A 19,081-nucleotide genomic window follows, 5' to 3' on the forward strand; every position below is an offset into this window, starting at 1 on the left:
CCTTCATTTAAATGGATTTTTAAACAACTCTGTACCTGTTGAAAATGTCTAGTAGGCCAATTTTTTGTTGCTCTTAATAGTATGTATAATAACAAAAATATGCCTATCAGAACAAAATTCAAAATAATATTTAAAATATTTTCCGGTATTAGATTCCAATTATATTTATCTCTTCCGCTTATCCTCGCGACCCTCTAGGGGTCGTGACCACCAGGTTGAGAAAACTTGCCATAGGCCAAAGAGTTAGTTAGTTAAAGTAAAAATGACAGAAAACACTTACACTTTTCCCATATTTTCATTTTTCGCTTTATCTTTAATGCTCATATTATTAACTATGAACACTTCTAAGGTCCTGTAATTTATTTTTAAGTTGCTTATATAAGAATTATTCATGTATATGTTCCTTTATTACGTAAGTTATTCTTTTATATCTCATATATATATGTGTGTTTTTGTAGTAATTTATTTTGCATTATTTAGTTTTTCTAATTCGAATTTGTAGCTTTAGCATATATGTATAGAAGGTGTTTCATAAAAACACCGACAACGTTTGTAAGGTGATTCCTGACACCAAGATAAGACAAAAAGTATCTGGGTGCACAAATGCCTCTTTTCGGAGTTATATGCTGCCGAAGAACATGAAAAAAATGAATTTTAAAGATCCACAGCTCCAAAACTATGGGACCTACCGTAGTCGGGTCAAGACTTCACTTAGGAACTAATATGTGTGCTATCCAAAAAACAAAAAATAAACGTTTTAGAATCCTAAGGTACTCACGCAACAATTTTTATAGAGGGAGTTCGGCTACGGGCATATAATTTGAAGTACTCACCAACTGCCTCCATAAAAATTGTTGCGGAAGTACCGCAGGATTCAGAAACTTAGATATTTGGTTAGGGCACATACTTGTTCCTAAGTGAGGGCTTGACCCGACTACGGTAGGTAACATAGTTTTGGAGCTATGGACGTTTAAAGTTCATTTTTTCATGTTTTCGGCAGCCTATAACTCCGAAAAGAAGCACCCAGGTTGGTGTACATTTTTCGTGTTATCGTGATTTCAGGTATCACCTTCTAAACGTTGTCGGTGTTGTTTTGAAATACGCTGTACATACGGTATTATATAGACCTACTCGTAATATAAACACGTGTACGTCGTACGTTTTTACTTCCATTTGATACATTGAATCACGTCCAGAATTGTCAAAAACCTTACAAGTCACTGAGCAAATTTAAAAAAAAAAGAAAAGAAAAAGAAAAAGAAAAAAATAACTTACAAAAGACTATCCTAGCCAGAAAAAAATAGTTCTTGCCCTCTGTGGGCACAAGATTTCCTCTTATGGAAGTAATATATCAGTTTTGTATTGTAAGCAATATTTATTTTCGTTGTAGTGTAAAACAAACAATGCAGACTAAAATTTCCATGTTTCCTTACACGTCTAGAACAAAGTTATGTAGATAGCAACTCTGCCAACAAACACAAAAAATTGTGAGCAAAATTTCCCCATGATTTGACATGTTAACGCATGCGCAGACGAAAGAACGTTGGTGTAAGCAGGAAATGGAACAAAGGCAGGAAATACCGAAGAGTCCGCCATTTTAGTGTGTGTTTCAAAAGTTTTGTGTTTGTGGAGTGTATCAAAATACAATGATAAAATCCAAAATTCTTAATATTGAAAAGTGAAAAACAGACAGCAAGAAGTATGATGTGATGGAGGCAATTTGGAAAAATTAGACTGAGCTTAATGAACGTTGTGCTACAGAGGTCATTAGTTTGAGAAAGCAATGGCGAAGATTGGAACACTCTAACATTCCTCGCATTAGTCACAATTATTCTTTTTAGATAAACCAGAACTCTTTTCTTTTCTCATTATTTGTTAGAAAGAACTTACGTCTAGCGTCTTTGTACAGGAAATTTTACAAGTTACTTTCTTTAGAGTATAAACAGTGTAAGGTCTTGTGTTAATTTAAAATGGCGTTCGCAGTAGGAAATGCTCCATCTGTGTCGTATTTGGAGCTTCTGCCAACCGAATTGGTTGAGGAAATACTGAAAAACCTACCTTCTTGCGATGTCGGAAATGTAGGAAGCACGTGTGTACGATTTCGGGCAATTGCAAAGCGTATTTTGTGGAATCGGTTTGAGAGGATTGGAAAAGTTATCAAGCAACTTCAGGGTGACTTAGGTGGTGTTGGTCTAAACTATCAGATCTACAGAAGTTTTCTGAATATACTGGAGAGTGAATACAATGTTGCTGATGTAATGATTGCAAAATACATCAAACATGGTTATTGTGGTTTTTTAAATCCAACGTTGCTCGACGAATTTGATTTTGCTATTAAGTACTACATGCGTGCAAAAGAACTAAAATGGCAGCCAAGCTTTCAATGTCTTGAGTCTGTAACAAATCAAACCGATAAGCTAATTAGGAAGAAAGACTTCGTGCTCAGTGGTATTGAAGATGTTAGAAATTTCCCGATGGATATAGTTGATGTACTGAATTGCTGCACAAATACTATCAAGGATCATAATATTTACTGGGGAAAGGAATATTGTGAACTGGTGTGGACATTCATAATTAGAGAACTCGCGTTTTACTTTAATGCTGAAAATTTTGTTACAACTCAAAATCATTTGGGAAAATTCAAAGATGTGACCTCAACTATGGCGACTTTAGTGCAAAGGGGTAACAAGTTACAGTATTGGATTGATTGCGTAGGAAACAGTTTGCCAGCACCTTCCGAATTTTGGATCACGAGGCAGTTTTCGAATAACCGGAAGTTTGTATGTACTTGCACATTTCCATTTGGCCTAGGTATATTTTCACATGTCGAAGTGAATATTCGAATACCGTATTCTTCACGAGATTTCACCACAGAAGAATTACGAAACGAGAAGATTTATGAAATCATTAATTCTCCAATTTTCCCAGGCACCGCCGAGGCATTGATTCGAATAGCAGGTCAACCACATTCAACGCCTCCTCAATTACTAGATTTCAAAATATGCCTCTTGATGCACAAACTACCATCAGAGAACAGCTCAGAGGAAACACAAAGAGACAATAACAAAAAGCAGAGTGACGGTTCGGAACACAATACTGAAGAGGAAGGAACTAACAAATGAAAGAAAATATCTTCAGGTTTGTAACTAAATGTCGTAGTGTAGATGTAAAAGTCTTACCAACTATTTTCCTGTACTTGTTTCATGTTCATAAATTTACACAAATGTTAGAAAATGTACAAGTTACCCGTGCTCGAAATATCAAGAAAATTGTTCATGATTTAGAAGTACAATGACCATCGTTTGTTCAAAAATAAAATTCTATTATTTAAATACTAGGTATTTTACGACAGCAGAAAGAGGAAATTTTATTCTAGGGATGGATTTTTAAAATAACCAACTATCTTATTAGTTTGAAGTTCACTGGGAAGAATTTTATACATAATTTTGATGTTTACTGGGAAGAATTTTACACATACTAACTGCTTCATACTAGCTTTGATATCTTAAATAACTTACAGTAGGAATACAAACCCTAAGCAAAACAACGTTTATTTATAAAATAATATATGTGTGACAGTTTCGCCAACTAACTGAACATGTTAGCTTCACCAGAAACTGCCATGTGTTACTGACAGTGTGTCATAAAGTCAATATGTTCAGTTAGTTGGCGAAACTGTCATACATATATTATTTTATAAATAAACGTTGTTTTGCTTAGTGGTTTGTATTTTTAGTGTAAGTTTATACATACTGTTTTATTTTTAAAGTGCTTACTTGACATTTTCGTTCATTTTGAGATTTGAAGGTACTAACACAATGATAAGGACTCCCAGTTCCAAAAGGAGTATCTCATTACCGAAAAAAGTCAACTTATCTTATTCATACGGTGTCATTTTCATGTTGTTAATTAACATATCTTATTTTTGTTAACTTTGTCATGACATAATAACTTACCATCATCTATTATTCAGATGTAAATAGCTGAATACAGCTGTAACTATTCCATTTCATAGTGCTTTCTAAGTTCAAAAATGGCTTATCCTTTTATTGTTACTTTCAAAATTGTAATATGACACGAGTTTTATTTGGAACCTGGGATTTGGTAATGAAAATTTATTTATTTATTTATTTATTTATTCAATACAACAGATTCTAGGACCAGTTATAGTGTTGTTCCTTAGAATACATTTACTCACAGTTATATATATATTAACAAGATTATACAATCATAAATTTTCATTATCACATATATTTTTAAGGCTATTCTTGTATACTGTCTCCGACATTCCAAAAACATCTATAGCAGTTATCCCTTCAATTGCATTGTAGGAAGCACTCATCCTCCATATAGGAGACTTAACGAGGATATTTGTTCTTGCCTTTTTGCAGTAAAATGCACTGCTTTTTCCTACGCAGGTTTTACCTAACAACACATGCAATTGAACCTTCGAAATAAGATTAGGACAGTCAATTTTACCATGTAGTAATTTGTGTAAAAATAAAAGATCCGTATGTTCTCTCCGTTGTTTCAGTGTGCATATTGAAGTTTTGTAGTATTTGTGAATTTGACTCGTATTTTGAATACATGCCAGTTTTTCTATAAGCAAGTAATTTCAAGAACTTTGATTGTATCCTTTCAATCATATAAACGTGTTTTAGTGTTTTTGGTGACCAAGACAGAGTCACATATTCTAATTGCAATCTCAGAAAACAGAAGTAAAGTTTCATTAATGTAACATCGTTTTGAAATTCTTTACCTCTTTTCATAATAAAGCCAAGATTTCTGTATGAATTATTAATAATTGTTTCAATATGATAAGTAAAACTTAATTTAAAAGCAAATAGCACTCCTAGATATTTAAGTAAGTTAGGTGTCTCTGAAATAGTTCCTTCAATAGAATAGTCAGGTTTAGTGCTGTTTTCTTTGCGGGTAAAGGAAAAAAATTTTGCATTTATTCACGTTCAACTTAACCTTGCTTTTGTCACATCTGTTCTTAATATTGCACAAGTCTATTTGCAGTTTTACACAGTCTTCAAGCGAATTAATTTTGGAGAATATTTTAAGGTGGTCCGCGAATAGGAGAGTGTTAGAATAATGAATGTAACACAGTAGACCATTTTTGACTAATTTGAACCTTGAGGGACTCCAGATAAGGCTGTGAATTTTTTTAATAAAGATATCCTTTGTACATGATGGCCTGTTGACGATTTTGCAAATAGGACGAAAAAAATATTTTTGCTTGCATAAAGAAATTAAAAGTCGTTTGCAAATCATTACAGGAGAAGATAGATTTTTACATCTCAAAATGAAGAAACCTTAAATTGTGTTTGTTCCAAATAACGTTGCTATTTCTAATAACTGATTGAATGAGAAAATGTAAAACATTAAAAATAGGTAAAAATGACTCATTATTAACCAGGCGCCCACTCTTTCGGGATTTCAGAATTCCCTGACTTTTCCAGGTTTTTCAGACCAAAATTTTAAAAGTTCCATCCAAGCTTTTAATAAAACTATATTAAAAATTTAGCTGTTGCCAGCATAACACAATAAAATTTTGCAAAGTTGTAAAGAAAAAATCTTACTGATTCTGAGACTTTATACACTACATACTATGTAATCATAATAAACAGATCATATATGATAATCTTAACATATTGGAGATGATAATACAGCTAGGGAGCTCATTAATAATAAAAGCTTGCATTTCTTGCACTTACCAGGGAGCAACCAATTACAAATGTATTTTCTACCTCATCTCCAATATTGTAATTATCAACACTAGCTCCCTTTCAACAAAATCATTGAACAACCTTTGCATGTATCACTATTGTGGTTCACTTAATTCTGTACACATGCAAGCGGTATCAGGGATTCCTTAGCACTAACAAAGTGGTTAAATACTTATCTTGTTTCACACACGCTTCAAGTAAAATATTTAGTTAGTTTAACACTCAGCTTAATCAAATGCACTGAAAAATGCAAAACAATGAACTTAAAAAAAAATCAAAACTATATTAGCCTACTTCTTCAAGGTGCTAATTTCGTCTTTAATAAGATCTCCTTTCTTCCTGGCCTCTGCCATAAGCTCCAACTTCTTCTTTTCCAACTCTTTCACCTTATCAGCATCCCGCTTTGTTTCCTTCTCAGCCTTTTCCTTGTGTTTATCTTCTCGGCAGCAATTTTCCTTGTACTCTAAATATCTGGAATGAGCATTTTGGACAGCATGAATCATACTTTTGTTTATTACAATAGAATTTATACAACCACGAGCCTCAATGGAATCATACACTTGCCTCATTGCCATAAGACTTTCCTGCTTTCGATTTTCAACCAAGTCCTGAATTAATAGAGAAACCTCTCTCTAGACCAGCATTTCCGTGCAAGAAAGTCAGAAGAAATTGTACGAAAGATTTGAGCTCATTTGAGCTTTCGGAAGCTGAAATGTGCTGCATTCAAGTGTGGTGTTTTCTCTAGAGTAAGATTTCATACACTCTACTATATGTGGCAATACAGACATTCGTTTGTAGTCTCTGTCTACTTTGTCTACCAACGAGCCAGACATCCAATTGTACTCCACAAATATTTCAAGACATGCAGACATGCTATTACACGGAAGATTTGTATTCAACACAACAGAAGGATCAGTGGTAGCGAAGCGACAGTGTTCAAACTAAACTTCCGGATAAGGGGAACTGCTTGCATATTGTCATAATAAGGCCCAAAACAGCAATTGACAACCAATAGAAACGAAAGTAGTGCTGAAAAAATGAGAAAGTTGTTTGGGCACCATTTCCACCCTGGTTAAAATTACTTGCTAGACCAGTATTGAAAGAGGGTCTGGGGAGCGGAACCCCAGAGACCAAACCATTTCTTTTAAAAATTTAGAAATTTAGAATAGGTATTTTTTTTATTTAATTTAGATCTTCACAACATTTCCAGAATCCAAATAGAGTTCCCTGACTTTTCTAGGGTAAATCGAATTCCCTGACTTTTCCCGGTTCTCCCGGTTTCCAGGTCGAGTGGCCACCCTGTAAACGCTTCATTCATTATTAGTGATACTTATACAGGAAAAGCAAGAAGATACTGTTAATATCAAGATTTTTTTTTTAACAGAGTAAGATATGATGTACTTTAAAATAATATTTTCAAGAAATGGTTGTTTTGGGTAGGTAGACTAATAGAATTATACTACATTTTATGTTAACACAGTGGATGCAAATATTGCAAAACGTAGTGTTGGCAACAAAGTTTGTAAGGTCTAATGATTCGTAAGAAATTTAAGAAGTGCACATCTGAAAATTACATATAATTTTAATTCAGAAACCATGCTCAGCGGACTGATTTACACTTACGGGGCCGGTAAAGAGTACACTAATGCGCCTGTGTGAAGTTGCCCCCCAAATGTTTGGCCTACACGAGATTTTTATTGGACCAAGGAGTGTTTCCTTTGGTCTGTTAGGGCTAGCAACTTTTAGTGTTTGGGCTACTCTGGAAACAAAGCTACAACTTCACAAAGTTAGGGGGGCCAACTTCATGTTAGCCCTCCAACTGTTTGGGCCAGTCGATATTTTTATTGGGCTGGATAGTACTTTCTTTGGCCTGATTGGGTCAGCAACTTTTAGCGTTTGGGTTATTGTAGTTTCCAAAATATGACCTATTACATTTATTACAAAATGATTTTCCTGCTTCTTTTGTAGGGACTAACTTCATTAATATGACCGGTCTATAAATACGTTAATAGGAATTAGCAATGCTCTATGTCGGCTAGCAGTGTAGCAAGTTTCAATATTTGGGCTGCATTTAGAACACAGTTAGAACTTCACAAAGTTTCAGGGGCCAACTTTACGTTAGCCTCCCAAGTGTTTGGGCCAAACGAGATTTTTATAAGGTTGGATAGTACTTCGTTTGGGCTGATTGGATCAGACACTTTTAGCGTTTGGGCTATTATAGTTTCCGAAATATGGGCTATTATTTTCATTAAAAGGTAATTTTAATGCTTCTTTTGTCGGGGTTAACTTCACTAATATGACAGGTCTCACAAACATGTTCATTGGAATTGGCTCTACTTTGTGCTGATTACCACTGTAGCAAGTTTCAATATTTGGGCTGTATTTTAAACAGACTTAGGGTTTCACAAAGTTCGAGGGACCAACTTCACATTAGCCCTCAATTGTTTGGGCTAAACAAGGTTTTTATTATACTGGATAGTACTTCGTTTGGGCTGATTGGGTCAGCAACTTTTAGTGTTTGGGCTACTCTGGAAACAAAGCTACAGCTTCGCAAAATTTGGGGGCCAATTTCACTTTAGCCCTCCAAGTGTCTGGGCCAGACGAGATTTTTATTGGGCTGGATACTACTTCCTTTGGCCTGATTGGACCAGCAACTTTTAGCGTTTGGGGTTTCCGAGATATGGGCTATTACATTTATTAAAAGTGATTTTCCTGCTTCTTTTGTCGGGACTAACTTCACTAATATGACAAGTCTCACAAATATGTTCAGTGGAATTGGCTCTACTTTGTGCTGATTATCAGTGTAGCAAGTTTCAATATTTAGGCTGTATTTGAAACACAGTTAGGGTTTCACAAAGTTTAAGAGACCAACTTCACGTTAACCCCCAATTGTTTGGGCAAAGCAAGATTTCTATTGTGCTGGATAGTACTTCGTTTGGGCTGATTGGGTCAGCAACTTTTAGTGTTTGGGCTACTCTAGAGACAAAGCTACAGCTTCGCAAATTTTGAGGGCCAATTTCACGGTAGCCCTCCAAGTGTTTGGGCCAGACGATATTTTTATTGGGCTGGATAGTACTTAGTTTGGGCTGATTGGGTCAGCAACTTTTAGCAGCATTTGGGCTGTTATAGCATCCGAGATATGGTCTATTACATTTATTAAAAAGTGATTTTCCTGCTTCTCTTGTCGGGCCTTCTTCACTAATATGACAGGTCTAACAAATACGTTTATAGGAATTAGCAATACTCTATGTCGACTAGCAGTGTAGAAATTTTCAAGATTTGGGCTGCATTTGAAACGCAGTTAGACCTTCACAAAGTTTCAGGGACCATCTTCATGTTAGCCCCCAAGTGTTTGGGCTAAACAAGATTTTTATTGGGCTGGATAATACTTCGTTTGGGCTGATTGGGTCAACAACTTTTAGCGTTTGGGCTATTATAGTTCCGGAGATATGGGCTATTATTTTTATTAAAAAGTGTTTTTCCTGCTTCTTTTGTCTGCGCTAATTTCAGTAATATGAACGATCTGACAAATAAGTTTATTTTAATTGTCAGTACTTTGTGTCGATTAGCAGTGTAGCAAGTTTCAAGATTTGGGCTGCATTTGAAACAGTGTTAGGCCTTCACAAAACATGACCCACCTACGAGGGTCTTGATACTTCTATAAATAGACGAAAAAGAGAGAAAGCTTGAAACTTCAAATTCACAATTTTGTATTTCGTTTTGTTTTTTGAGTTTAAGCCCTGGGTATAGCAAGGAGGTGCAGAGGGATTCAAGTACATAAACATGAAGAACTGCTCATCGTAATCTTTTGAAATAACTGAACTGAGAAAAGGAATGATTTTTTTCTTATTGCTTTTCCTATATAAAATGTGGACGAGTACATCAACCTAAAAATTACAAAGAATTTTTGATAATAATAATATTGTAGAGACGAAGACTATATGCTCCTTGAGACCCCACTGAGAATCAAACCTGAAGCTTTCTCCTTCAAACACAAGTATATTATCCACAAATGGCTTACGTAACAAGTAAAGAATGGATGGATATAAAAATTACTTGGACATGTTTTCAAGTTTGACGCAATTGAATTATGTACGTAGTAATTTTTACAAGTGTCTTATTCATTGGTTATTTTACTATATATTACCATTGCAAATGTAAAGTTAATCCTTTATACAGTTTATAAAGATACTAATTGTTTTGCAGTAAAATGAATTTATGTGATTAAAGCTGATAACTACTTAGACAAAATTAATGCTATCAAAAAATTCCAGATATCCAAAATACGAAATTTGGAAAAGTACGGATTTCGAACTTTAACTGAAACCGAAATCCGGATTCCCGATAATGAAATGTCAAAAACCGAAGTTAGGATCTCGAATAATGGAATACTGACATTTGGATATCCGAATATTCAACAGCACTACACAAAATTATTTTTTAAAAAAAAATCCAAATTGAATTACATGAAGACGAAGAAGACATCGTATATTTGGATTTTTAGTAACTGGTTTGTTAATTGATCTCCTAAATTAGTGGGCACAAGTTTCATCTCTATTGTAAATATCATTCAAAGAACTCAAAAAATGAAAAAAGTACAAATTAGTAAAAGTTTGATTAAACGTACCACTATTAATGTTAGAGATAGTGACAATGTATCTGGGTATAGTTTTCTTTAAAGGTATCCCTTATATTTAACTAAATACTTTATTATTATTTTTATATTCCGAGAATATGTATTCTCGAACTTAGAACCGAGAATCAATCATCGCAATATGTATGAATCAGTAAATTATGAGTGCGAACAATATTCAAGTTTACAAAGCAAATTTATTTTATTATATTTTTTATAGAGCATAATAACACCTAGGATACAATACGTAGGATACAAAACGGCGAATTAAGATAAGAAAGTACACAATTCTTCGTATATGATTACGTACCAAGATTATGTCCAAGTCCGCCATGATCTTGGTTTCACGTTTGCTCGTCAGTATTCAAGACAATTAAACGCAACTTCAATTTTTGAGAAAACTTAATACACAATGTCTCAAGCATCTTAATAACCTAGACACCTAAAGTTCTTAGCCCAATCCGACCAAACAAAATAAAACAGGGACTCAAAAAAAATCTTTCTGGACAAATACTATGGGGCTGATGTGAAGTTAGAGTCCAAATTTTCTGAATCTCTTACTTTGCTTTTAATGCAGCCGAAATCTTTAAACTTACTATTCTCCTAATCTATACGAATACAATCAAACCCAATAAACATATCTAGAAGATATATCATAGTGAAGAAAACTCCGGCAGTAAATCATATTTGAAGAATATCCCGTTTACCGCAAAGTGTAGTCCAAACACCAAATATCAAAAATAGCCCAGTTGGTCCAAATGGGATACTATCCAGCCCAAAAAAATCTCATCTATCCCAGAAGTTTTTGAAACTATGGTTATTTCAAAGGCAGCCGAAATCTTCAACCCTCCTACCCTACTAGACTACGGAAACAATTTAAGCCCAGTAAATATATCTATTAGACAGTGATGTTAGTGAAGATAGTCCCAAGTCCCGACCCGGAAAAATAAACAGAAAATCAAATTTAAAAGTTATAATATCCCAAACTCGGGAACTATAATATCCCAAACGCTAAAAGTTGCTGACCCAATCAACCCAAATGAAGTACTATCCAGCCCAATAAAAATCTCGTTTGACCCAAACACTGGGGGGCCAACGTGAAGTTGGCCCCTCAAATTTTGTGAAGGTCTAACTGTGTTTCAAATGCAGCCCAAATCTTGAAACTTGCTACACTGCTAGTCGACACAAAGTACAGCCAATGACAATAAATGTATTTGTCAGACCTGTTAAATTAGTGAAGTTAACATCGACAAAACAATCAGGAAAATCACTTTTAATAAATGTAATAGCCCATACCTCAAAAACTATAATAGCCCAAACGCTAAAAGTTGCTAGCCCAAACAGCCCAAAGGAAATACTCTCTGGCCCAATAAATATCTCGTGTAGCCCAAACATTTGGGGGGCCAACTTCACACAGGCCTATAATGTTTAAAACTACTGACAAGGTAACCCACTGATAGTCCATGTGGCTCTGAAAAGAAAAATTGAAATCATTGGATTTGGTTTTGTTTCGAGTATATATACTTATCATAGTTATGGTATTACTCATGTAACACTTCGATTTTGTCCTTGACTCAGCTGATATTATGATTTCATTTTTACTTCATGATACTTTTTTTTTAAAACTTATTTCTATTCAATATGCATACATCTTCCAGGCTACGAATATGTCAAGTAAATATAGTTATCTGAGAAATTAATTGAATTGTACATGCAAAATGAAGATAAGATGACGAAGAACAAAATTTCAAAATATTGGACACCAATTTTTAGAGAGGCAGGTAGAGAGTAAACAAACAAACTCCCAAACATCCTCTTTACAAATGATTGTGCAAGTACCGGAGGTTCTGAAAGATGGAGAATTGGATACCTCACATACTAGTCCCTCAGTGATATCTTGACTCGACTACGATCGGTCCTATAGTAGTAAAACTATGAACATTTGAAGTTTATTTTCTCAAGTTTTCAGCACCCTATAACTTCGAAACTATGCACTTCAAACTACAGGTGCATATGAAATCTTTTTCTTATTTTGATATGAGAAATCTATTCCCAAAATATTGTGAAATCATACCACGTAGTTGTTGATCGAGAATTAAAAAAAAAATCAGAACTGAAAAACAAAAGTTTCTCAGAAAAGGGATACCCATTATTGTATTTTATATTGTAAGTTTTTTCAACCATTGATTTTATAGACACAATCAAAGAGAAATTTCTGGATAAATTTGGTCTGATAATCCTAGAGCTCAAAGTGAGTAGTCTTCTAGATACATATATCAATTTTAAAATAAACGAACTTTAACATTAAGTTTAAAAATAATGCAAGCATTTAAAAAATCGTACTTCGATAAGTATTCGAGACAAATCTGTGGAATATAAACTACTATTTTGCATATTTATTTTAATTATTTTAAGTTTTCTCGTATAATGAACCTTTTAAGAAATAGTAAGTTCTGTTACTTATGTTTCCACTTTAATGACCTAGTTCTGATGTCTTTATACCGATATTTTTTTCCAGGTGGTTGGTGTATGGTGGACACTTTAGAATCGGATCCCTGCTACCTCCTTGCTGTTGGTGAAATTGGTTTGTGTTACAATTAGATCTTCAAATGTCAAAAAAAAAAAAAAAAATCCAGCTAAACTTTAATAGAAGAACATATGAATCTGGTTCAATAACATATATATCTAATCAACTCTGATATTATAGGAAGGACAGAATTTTTAGCTGGTGAAGTTACTTCATTTGACTATAATATATTTGCAAAAGAAATATTAAATTTCATCGTAGTGATTAAGTCACTTGAGGATTACTGGAGTGAGAAGGAAGAATTTCAGTACTCTATCGACAGAACGATTTAAATTATGTGTGTGTTTCTCTAGATTTCCACTACGTTTCAGTTCAATAGAATACATTGAGATCCGACTTTTTTATTTCGAGATTGTATAATGATGTAATTCAAATTTGTCGTTGAAAGGCCATAATTTCCCTAACGTGACGGGAATTTTGGCTTAATGGAAACTAGAATGAAGAGATTTGAAATACCTTTAAAATAACTACTCGAGACGATGCAGCACAGGTTTAAGGCAGTGTCTTCTAATGTTTCCTTTGATATACAAATTACTTGTACTTGAAGAATTGAGAAACGTCTTTTTAAGAGTAGCTGAAGGGAAAAATTCACAATATATACCTCTAAATTTAGGTTTTGCTTTTTGTATTAATTATTAACGCAAAATTCAGTGGATGCTTATAATAATTTGTTTTCAGTATTATTTTAGAAAATGGTTTTGTGTAAAAGAAACCATAATTATAATACTGAAATCCTGTTTTTAGAAAGTTATAAGGTACTTTCTGGCATAAAGCTTGGCACATGTCACGTATATGTAACAGCAAAGCAAAAAATAAATGTGAAAAAGATCATTTTATTGAAAAAAAAAATGTGTTTTCAGTAACAATAACTATCAGGATCTGCACAAAAATAAAGTTTAAGTTACGTTTCCTCAAAATTATCTTCATCATATAGGTTCCTTTCCCAGTTCCCCTAACTTTTCATTTTCTTTTCAATTTTTATTGTACACAAATAACAAATTCAATTTTGTCTCTTTTGATATTGTATCAAAGCTCATGTTAAAAGTAGATTTGATTTTCTTTTTCGAGTTTGTGTGTTTAAACTCATATTTTTAGAAATATGAACTGTTGTGACACCATGTATATGATGAACAATTAAGAACTGTAGCATCCACTTAATGTTCCAGCAATTAAATCTTAAAATTTGAAACCTCTAAAAAGAGTTCAGATAATTACAATGTTATCAATCATTGATAAGATAGGAAATTTTGAAAAATGATCCTTACCAATTTGTAACGACCATAATCAACTAAATGAAGATTAGTTTTACGTTTTGCCCACTTAGTGTTGCAAATTACTATGTATATCCGATTAGGAGACTAAATTGATTTAACCGAATCTTCCAGAAATCAAAATCAAAAATGAAAAAATAAAATAAAAATAAAATTACTAATGAAACATACGACATATAAGGAATAGATTTTCATGTTGAATGCTAATAAATTCTCATTTTTTATGCAAAGAAATTTATTTTCACGCTGTAAAAACTTAAAATATCTGTTGAGTGCAAACGTGAGCAATATAAAATTTGCATTTTTTTCTTGATAAAAACCAAAATCCAGCACAATTCGAAGAATACACTGACCTGACAACACTGAGTGTACACGATGGCAAAGCCTACCTGTCGCAGATTAAGGACACATTTTTCCGATCTTTTTCCTAGTACGTCGACAAAGGGTGTCGTCTACTTTACCGACTATATTGATTCCAACTAACACTTTTTGAACCAAAAAAAAAAAAAAAAGGTTAACTTATTATGGTAATCGGGTAAATATGGTAATCGAATCTCTTCATGTAATAGCTAATCTATTGAACATTAAGCAGGTGTTTTTTATCTTGTTTGTTTGTTTGTTTGTTACAAGATTCACTGCACTGTTTATTTGCATTTATTAGAGGTAGCTTGTAGTCGGTAGTCAAGTATAAGGGAATGTAAAAAAAATAGAACTTGTAATATTCAGAGCTTTAGTGATCAATTTTTCACTTTTTTAAAAGGTGCTTTGATTAGATGTAATATGTAATAAATATTGCCATCACTAAGATTCACTGCACTGTTTATTTGCATTTATTAGAGGTAGCTTGTAGTCGGTAGTCAAGTATAAGGAAATGTTAAAAAAAATAGAACTTGTAATATTCAAAGCTTTAGTGATCAATTTTTCATTTTTTTAAAAGGTGCTTTGATTAGATGTAATATGTAATAAATATTGCCATCAACATATCTATGTATAGCACTTTTGATTGTCTGACGAACAAATAATTATCTATATATATATATGTATTACGTCACTTTCTTCATTTGATCTAACAATGAATAGAACATAATTTCATGTTTGTATTCACAAGTTTTGAGTAATAAAGCAGATTATTGTGATTGTTTCTAACTTGTGCCAATTCTTCGACAAATTAAATTCCCTGATTTCAAGATCTAGAACAGCTTAAAATCTTTAATTATAAAGCCTTTGTATGGCAATATTCAACTATGTCTCATTTGCATTGCATCTATTCTTATATACAGGTAAAGTGCTATGATAATGATTTAAAGAACAGGGTGTTTCAAAAAGAATGACCTGATTTTAAAAGTCCATATGTATTGATAAAAAATATACTACAAAAATGGGATAAATTGCAAAATACTCACAAAATTTTCAAGTTTTAGCAATGCTATTACACATGCTCTATGTTTTCGCTAGCAGCAGCTCGAACAACATCTAGACGATAGCTAAGTTCCGCCATTTCATCGGAAGTGGGAGGCCGATCTGAACTCTTATCTTTGCACAAGCATCCTGTATCTTCAAATTGGCGATACCAACGACGAATGTTTTCGGTTGCAGGCGGATCAATGCCAAAACGCCGATGAAAAGCACGCTGGACTGAAATCACTGACTCAGTCTTTGCAAACTGCAGCACACAAAACGTCTTCCGTTGAGCGGACACCATCTTACTTCTGATTGGCTGCAAACTGAGAAGACGTATTGACTGGCATTTAACGGCCATTTTCTCAAACTCTAGGCCACGCCCATTTAAACAACAGTCATTTCCTTGCCGGCACGCACCATGTTCCGTAATTATTACCGTCCAAAATCAGGTCATGCTTTCTGAAACATGGTGTACTTCAGAATTCACAGCCCTTCTTTGAAGTGGGAGAGTTATATCGATTGGTTTATAGAAACCCTTTTCAGCACCGAGCATATACGACGGAATCTACAGTTTAAGTGAAATCCAAGTCACCGTAATACATTCCAATTTCTCAAGGCTCTCACATCGAAAATCGAACTCGAAGTTATCAACCAGTCGACATAAATATAATTATGCTGATGACATAAATACAATTATTTCAGGAAAATCACGAGAAGATATTGAAAATAACCTAAATATAGAATTCATTATTTTAATTAATTTGCTAAATACCAATAAATTAATTCTAAGTAACGATAGAAGTATTTTACTAAACGTTTATTCTCCTGTTCAAAATAAACGTATTCCTCACATTATACTAAATAAAAAAAATCGAATATTCCAGTTCAACTAAATTTCTTGGAGTAAACATAAGTTCCATCTTCGTACACTAAGAGCCAGTATCAACACAGAAGCCTTGCTTTCGATGTATTATGAAAATTCCAATTATTAGTAAGTTACAGTATTATTTTCTGGAGTCACACCAATGCATATATCAGTATTTTCGGTTGGAAAAAAAGAGGTCCTAAGGATTATGTTTGAAATATCGCCAACACTTCTTGCAAGCCTATCTTTCTAAAAAAAAAGAAGTTTCTTTCTTGTGTGTATTTACATAAAATTATCTTGTTTACTTTAAGAATAAATATCTATTTATACAAAAAAGTATCATTCATATGTAGAATAATTGATATATTAATAAGTTACATGTTATTCCTCTAAATTACTTTTTTTTTTTTTTTTTTTTTGAACAGCTATATATAAATTGTACGAGAGTTTTCAATATATTATTAAGTTTCTAAAGCAAAATAAAATATATTCTGCGTTCAAATCGCAACTATTTATTACTTTATAAATGAATTTTATGACAAATCATAATTTTCCTTCTGTATAAGTTGTGTTATGGATGTCTTTTTTTGTGTGTGTGTGTGTGTGTGTGTGTGTGTGTGTATTTTAAAAGTTATTTTATTAGGTATTTTTGTACTTTAAACTTTGTGCAAGCATGAATATTATTTAGTAATTATTGACAACAATATGCGTACTTGAAAAAAATCTCAATTGTATGCAGAAGAAGCTAATAAAGAAACAAACAAAATTTTAAAAAAAATGTATTTACAGTATACAGTATGAGACAAAGATTTCTAAAAGAACTTTGTGAATTGACTGAAGAGAGTGACACCATATCTTCGATAGGGGTAATGGATATAGAACCCTGTCATGTATTACTGTGTAGTATCTTCACGACGGCTATCTTCAAGTCAGCCGTCTTGAATTCAGGTACAAAATTTTTAATAGGAAGATGGTCGTGTGAAATATTCTTTTGGGGTAACCTTTCACCACAAACACAAATATGGTTCTTTTCAATTTATCTTTAATATGATATATTAAACATATATATAAACATGTATTATGAAGGTAATACGAACTAAATGATTATATATATATATATATATATATATACTCAAAAAGTTTCTATACACCTGAATTGTCACATATTCAAAGCAACGAGAAAATTATTTTACTCAAAATTTATTATATTTTATGGCATAAGAGCACTATGTATAGGGCGTAGCATATACACACACATTTTCACAGCAAATGTTGGAAATGTCCCCCATGAGAATCCAAACATGCTTGCACACGTTTCTTCTTGTTCTCAAATACTCTCACAAGTTGTTCATATGGAATACTATGAGCAAAATCTCGAATAGCTGTTTCGAGTTATTGTAGCGTGTGGGGGTTCCCTTTATAAACAGAATTCTTTGCATAACCCCAGAAGTAAAAATCCGGAGGAGACAAGTCAGGAGACCGAGGTGGCCACAATCTCTTTGAAATTATTCGATCTCCAAAAACCTCTTGCAGTAATCTCATGGATTGACGAGCTGAATGTGCTGTAGCGCCATCTTGTTGTATCCAAGCATTACGAATTTCGTCTTCCGTTAGTTCTCCCATGAACTGGTGAATAATTTCACAATAACGAGTTGAATCTATTGTTTGTCTGAAAAATAGGGGGCCGATTATTCTTCTTCTGGATATTGCAATCCACACCCAATGTCTCTAAAGCTAAATTCACATCATACAGAGACTTTAGGTACATAAATGAAGTAGACCTGAACATCGACGCTACCTACTTGCCGTGGCACTCAATAAACTGCCTCCCTACAGTTGACGAGCAGGTAAATACTCTAAATTCTTTAATAATAAATTTGTATGATAGACACGCTCCTGTAGTTAAGAAACGTGTTTCGCGACCCCCATCACCATAGTTAACCGATGAATTACGTTCGTTAATGGCGCGGAGAGATAAAGCTTATAGAGCATACAGGAGACGTTAAAAATAGTGATCCTTCCAGTAATAGCACAATAAATCCCAATACACAATTCGAAAACTATAGGATATTAAGAAACCGTTGCACTCAAGAAGTAAGGAAGGCAAAACGGCGCTTTGCCTATGAAATACTTGAATTCGAAAATAATGGAGCAGTTCTTTGGAAACGGCTAAAAGTATTAGGTGTTGGGAGAAACATAGCCAAGAACGCAATTAACTATACGCCAGATAAATTGAACACTTTTTTCTGTCAAAGCCAAATAATACCAGCCTCCATGAAACTGCAAACAATGAATAATATTGTAGCTTCGGAAATTAACTCTCTGTTCTCGTTTTCTCACGTACAGCCTGCACATGTATTATTAGCGATCCAAAGAATTAAATCTAAAGCCACTGGTACAGATGATATTTCAATAACCATGATCAGGAAAATCCTACCGCATGTACTTAATCCTATCACTGACATTTTTAATTACTCTCTTGCCACAGGTACTTTTCCCACAGTATGGAAACTCGCTAAGATCCGCCCACTTCCAAAAAAGAACAACGCTGATAATATTGCAGACTATCGTCCTATCAGTGTCCTTCCCGTG

The 19,081-nt window shown here is 33.6% G+C and overlaps 1 protein-coding gene across 1 annotated transcript; it reads left to right on the forward strand.

Annotated features, from left to right (window-relative positions):
• Window positions 1-1,580: 1,580 nt before the first annotated feature.
• LOC145673787 (uncharacterized) lies at window positions 1,581-15,280 on the forward strand. Its single transcript, XM_081743545.1, has 2 exons — window positions 1,581-3,138; window positions 12,884-15,280. The coding sequence occupies exon 1, from the start codon at window positions 1,971-1,973 to the stop codon at window positions 3,120-3,122; it is 1,152 nt and encodes a 383-aa protein (XP_081599671.1). The 5' UTR covers window positions 1,581-1,970; the 3' UTR covers window positions 3,123-3,138; window positions 12,884-15,280.
• Window positions 15,281-19,081: the final 3,801 nt, after the last annotated feature.

Source organism: Thermobia domestica, chromosome 17 (assembly GCF_964235325.1).
Source record: "Thermobia domestica chromosome 17, izTheDome1.hap1.1, whole genome shotgun sequence".
NCBI lineage: Eukaryota > Metazoa > Arthropoda > Insecta > Zygentoma > Lepismatidae > Thermobia > Thermobia domestica.

Bases quoted from the DNA above. Each gene is read 5' to 3' on its own strand.
- LOC145673787 (XM_081743545.1), top strand. From the start codon at position 1,971: ATGGCGTTCGCAGTAGGAAATGCTCCATCTGTGTCGTATTTGGAGCTT.